Source organism: Ornithorhynchus anatinus, chromosome 4 (genome assembly GCF_004115215.2).
Source record: "Ornithorhynchus anatinus isolate Pmale09 chromosome 4, mOrnAna1.pri.v4, whole genome shotgun sequence".
NCBI classification, from domain to species: domain Eukaryota; kingdom Metazoa; phylum Chordata; class Mammalia; order Monotremata; family Ornithorhynchidae; genus Ornithorhynchus; species Ornithorhynchus anatinus.
In genome coordinates, this window is record NC_041731.1 from 37,015,325 (window position 1) to 37,020,135 (window position 4,811).

The following is a 4,811-nucleotide window of genomic DNA, read 5'->3' on the forward strand; positions in this document are numbered from 1 at the left end:
TGCCTACCCCAGCGCTTAGAACAGGGCTCGGCACAGAGTAAGCGCTTAACCAATACCGACATCCCTGCAGCCACCCCGTCGGCCATCCATCCAGTCAGCCATCCCGTCGACCATCCGTCCTCCCGTCGACCATCCATGCCGTCAGCCACCCCGTCGATCATCCCATCAGTCAGCCATCCATGCCGTCAGCCACCCCGTCAGCCGTCCCGTCAGTCAGCCAGCCACCCCGTCGGCCATCCATCCAATCAGCCAACCCATCGACCATCCCGTCGGCCATCCATCCCGTCAGCCACCCCGTCGACCATCCATCCCGTCAGCCATCCCGTCGACCATCCGTCCCGTCAGCCATCCCGTCGACCATCCATCCCGTCGGCCATCCCGTCGACCATCCATCCCGTCAGCCGCCCCGTCAGCCATCCCTTCAGCCACCCCGTCGGCCATCCATCCGGTCCGCCATCCATCCCGTCAGCCATCCCCTCAGCCATCCATCCCGTCGGCCACCCCATCAGCCATCCCGTCAGTCAGCCATCCCTTCAGGCACCCCGTCGGCCCTCCCTCCAGTCGGCCATCCCGTCGGCCGCCTCATCAGCCACCCCGTCGGCCATCCATCCAGTCAGCCATCCCGTCGACCATCCCGTCGACCATCCGTCCCGTCAGCCATCCCATCAGTCAGCCACCCCGTCGGCCATCCATCCCGTCGACCATCCCCTCGACCATCCATCCGTCAGCCACCCCGTCGGCCATCCATCCAGTCGTCCATCCCGTCGACCATCGTGTCGACCGTCCATCCCGTCAGCCACCCCATCGGCCCGCCGCAGGGCCCGGCCGGCCCGGCCCGAACCGGGAGCGGGAAGGCCGTCGGACCTCAGGCCCCCACCCCCCGGCCCCCCCGTGGGGACCCCAAACCCCGACCCCCGTCCCGCAGTGAAAAGGGCCCCCCTCGCCTCCCACACCATCGCCCCCCCGGACTGCGGTCTGTGCCCGGCGCTCGGGCCGGCCGCCTTCGGCCCCGCCACTTTTTAAGACCTCCCCAAAGCAGCGTGGCTCAGCGGCTAGACCATTGGCCTGCCACGCAGAGGGACCTGGGTTCTAATTCAATCGTACTTACTGAGCGCTTACCGCGCTAGCCCGGCCCCGCCACTATGGCTGCTGGGGGACCGGGCCCAGGTCGCTTCCCTAGGCCTCAGTTCCCCCATTTCAAAAAATGGGAGCGGGAGCCCCACGTAGTAGTCCAACCTGACTACTTTATGTCTACCCCAGCACTTAGTACAGTGCCTCGCACGTAGTAAGCGCTTAACGAGTGCCGTGATTATTATTAAAAGTGAATTTTTTCTAGGGTATCTGTTGAACGCTTACTACGTTTCAAGCACTACTGTAGACTGCCACATAGCCCTCCACCCCAGCGCTTAGAACAGTGCCTCGCACATAGTAAGCGCTTAACAAGCGCCGTGATTATTAGAAGTGAATTTTTTCTAGGGTGTCCGTTAAACGCTTACTACGTGTCAAGCGCTGTTCTGAGCGCTGGGGCAGGCTGCCACTTGGGCCTTCCCTCCAGCCCAACAGTGCCTCACACATAGTAGGTGCTTAACAAATACCGTCATTGTTATTATTATTATTCTCTCCCCTTCCCTCCAACCCAACAGTGCCTCGCACATAGTCAGTGCTGAACAGATGCCATCGTTGAGAAGCAGCGTGGCTCAGTGGAAAGATCACAGGTTTTGGAGTCAGAAGGCATGGGTTCGAATCCCGACTCGGCCACTTGTCCGCTGTATGACTTTGGGCAAGTCACTTAACTTCTCGGTGCCTCAGTTACTTCATCTGTAAAATGGGGATTAAGACTGCGAGCCCCACGTGGGACAACCTGATTCCCCTGTGTCTACCCCAGCGCTTAGAACAGTGCTCGGCACATAGTCAGCTCTTAACAGATATCAACATTATTATTATTATACCAACATTATTATCATTATCGTTGTTATTGTTATTATTCCCTCCCCTCCGCCACAGCGACGGACTAAGAGACATTCAGTTCGACTCATTTAGCGGCTCGGGCGAGGCAGGTGGGCTCAGGGACGGGTGGACCCACAGGAAGGCCGACAAACGTGGAGAGACGGGTACTGGGCGGCCAGTCAGAGCTGAGAGAGCTTCAGACAGACAGAAATACAGACACGCCAAGTGGGACGGACAGACAGACTCCAAAGCATGGACTCAGAGAGGAAAAGACAGACAGCCAGGGCTTAGTCCCTTGGAGATTTAAAAGTTACACAAGCCCCTGAGCCTTCCAAACCTTATTCATTCATTCAATACTATTTATTGAGCGCTTCCTATGTGCAGAGCACTGTTGAAGGCACGTCTCCTCCGAGAAGCCTTCCCCGGCCGCATCCTCGTTTCCTCTTCTGCATCACCCTTGAATTTGCTCCCATTATTCACCCCTCCCACAGCCTCTCAGCACTTATAATAATTGTGGTATTTCTTAAGCGCTTGCCATGTGCCAAGCAAACGGGCTTGGACACCACGGTCCCCGTCCCAGTCTCTTTTTCCACCAGACAAGCAGATGGAGGTGGGATTAGAACCCGGGTCCTTCGGACTCCCAGGCCCGCGGTCCTTCCGGTAGGCACATATACGTAATTTATTTATTCGTATCACCCCTTCTAGACTGGTGCAGGCGGGGAACATGGCTACCAACTCTCCTATGTTGTACTCTCCCAAGTGCTTAGTACAGTGCTCCGCCCACGGTGACGGTTCAAGAAATATGATAAGAAAAAAGCAACTCCACGTTAGAGATCCCGGCCTGGTGACAGGGCCGAGAGGCCCACAGATAGAGGAGAGAGAGAGCAGACTGACACCTCTAGGCTGTAAGCTCATCCCCTAGACACTAAGCCCATTGTGGGCAGGAAATGATAATAATAAAAATGATGTTGGTACTTGTTAAGCGCTTACTTGTTCTAAGCGCTGGGAGAGATACAAGGTCATCAGGTCGTCCCACGTGAGGCTCACGGTCCTCATCCCCATTTTACAGATGCGGGAACTGAGGCCCAGAGAAGTGAAGTGACTTGCCCAAAGTCACCCAGCTGCCAAGTGGCGGAGGCGGGATTAGAACCCACAACCTGTGACTCCCAAACCCGGGCTGTTTCCACTGAGCCACGCTGCTTCTCGGCGTGCCTAAATGTGTCTGCCAACTCTGTTAATAGTGTTGTAAAATTCAACCGTGCTGGGCAGCAGTGGCAAAACTCAACGGATGCACCACCAGAGCGATTAAAGGTGGAGGTGGGGCATTCTAGAAGCGGCGTGGCTCAGTGGAAAGAGCCCGGGCTTGGGAGTCAGAGGTCATGGGTTCGAATCCCGGCTCCGCCACTTGTCAGCTGGGTGACTGTGGGCAAGCCACTTCTCTGAGCCTCAGTTACCTCGTCTGTAAAATGGGGACTGAGTCTGGGAGCCCCACTTTGGGGTAGGGACTGCGTCCAATCCGAATTGCTGGTATCCACCCCAGCGCTTAGGACAGTGTCTGGCCCACGGCAAGCGCTTAACAGATGATAATAATAATAATGATAATGATGGTGGTATTTATTAAGCGCTTCCTATGTGCGAAGCACTGTTCTGAGCGCTGGGGGATACAAGATGATCAGGTTGTCCCACGTGGGGCTCACAGTTTTAATCCCCATTTTTCAGATGAGGGAACTGAGGCCCAGAGAAGTGAAGTGACCAGTCCGAAGTCACACAGCTGGTACCATTACCATTATAGGAAGTGCTCAATAAGTCATCCCCTTGATTCTATTTATTGCTATTGTTTTTGTCTGTCCGACTCCCCCGCTTAATAATGTTGGTATTTGTTAAGCGCTTACTATGTGCCAAGCACTGTTCTAAGCGCTGGGGGGGGTACAAGGTGATCAGGTTGTCCCATGTGGGGCTCCCACTCTTCATCCCCATTTTACAGATGAGGGAACTGAGGCCCAGAGAAGTGAAGTGACTTGCCCAAGGTCACCCAGCTGACAAGCGGCGGAGCCGGGATTCGAACCCATGACCTCTGCCTCCCCAGCCCGGGCGCTTTCCACTGAGCCACGCTAGACTGCAAGCCCGTCAAAGGGCAGGGACTGTCTCTATCTGTTATCGATTTGTCCATTCCAAGCGCTTAGTCCAGTGCTCTGCACACTATAAGTGCTCAATAAATACTATTGAATGAATGAATGAATGAATGAATGACGACTGACTGACCGATTGAATGGGGGGAAGGGAGGGTCAGACCAGACCCTATTACCCTATTTATTTTGTCATTACCCTATTTATTTTGTTAATGAAATGTACATCGCCTCGATTCTATTTAGTTGCCATTGTTTTTACGAGATGTTCTTCCCCTCGACTCTATTTATTGCCATTGTTCTCGTCTGTCCGTCTCCCCCCGATTAGACCGTGCGCCCGTCCCACGGCAGGGACCGTCTCTATCTGTTGCCCACTTGTTCATTCCGAGCGCTTAGTCCAGTGCTCTGCACAGAGTAAGCGCTCAATAAATACTATTGAATGAATGAATGAATGAACCAGAGGAGGGCGAGGGGCGCTACTGGGCATGCGCGCCCCGGGGGTCGGACGCGAAAGAGAACGGCGCCTGGTGAAGAGCCTCCATCTCCCGGGTAACGGGGAGGGGGCGGGGCCTAGTGCGTCAGGGGCGTGGCTTAGTGCGTCAGGGGCGTGGCCGAGGGCGTCCGGTGCAAGGCTGCGTGCGTCAGGGGGCGTGGCCTAGTGCGTCGGGGGGCGGGGCCTAGCGCGGCGGGTACAAGGTGCGTGCGTCAGGGGGGCGTGGCCTTGTGCGTCAAGGGGGC

The 4,811-nt window shown here is 56.1% G+C and overlaps 1 protein-coding gene across 1 annotated transcript; it reads left to right on the forward strand.

Annotated features, from left to right (window-relative positions):
• Positions 1-135: 135 nt before the first annotated feature.
• LOC114811256 (vegetative cell wall protein gp1-like) lies at positions 136-1,023 on the forward strand. Its single transcript, XM_029063563.1, has one exon. It carries the CDS (start codon positions 136-138, stop codon positions 1,021-1,023), a length of 888 nt encoding a protein of 295 aa, XP_028919396.1.
• Positions 1,024-4,811: the final 3,788 nt, after the last annotated feature.

Coding starts and splice junctions, on each gene's coding strand:
- LOC114811256 (XM_029063563.1), top strand. CDS start 136: ATGCCGTCAGCCACCCCGTCGATCATCCCATCAGTCAGCCATCCATGC.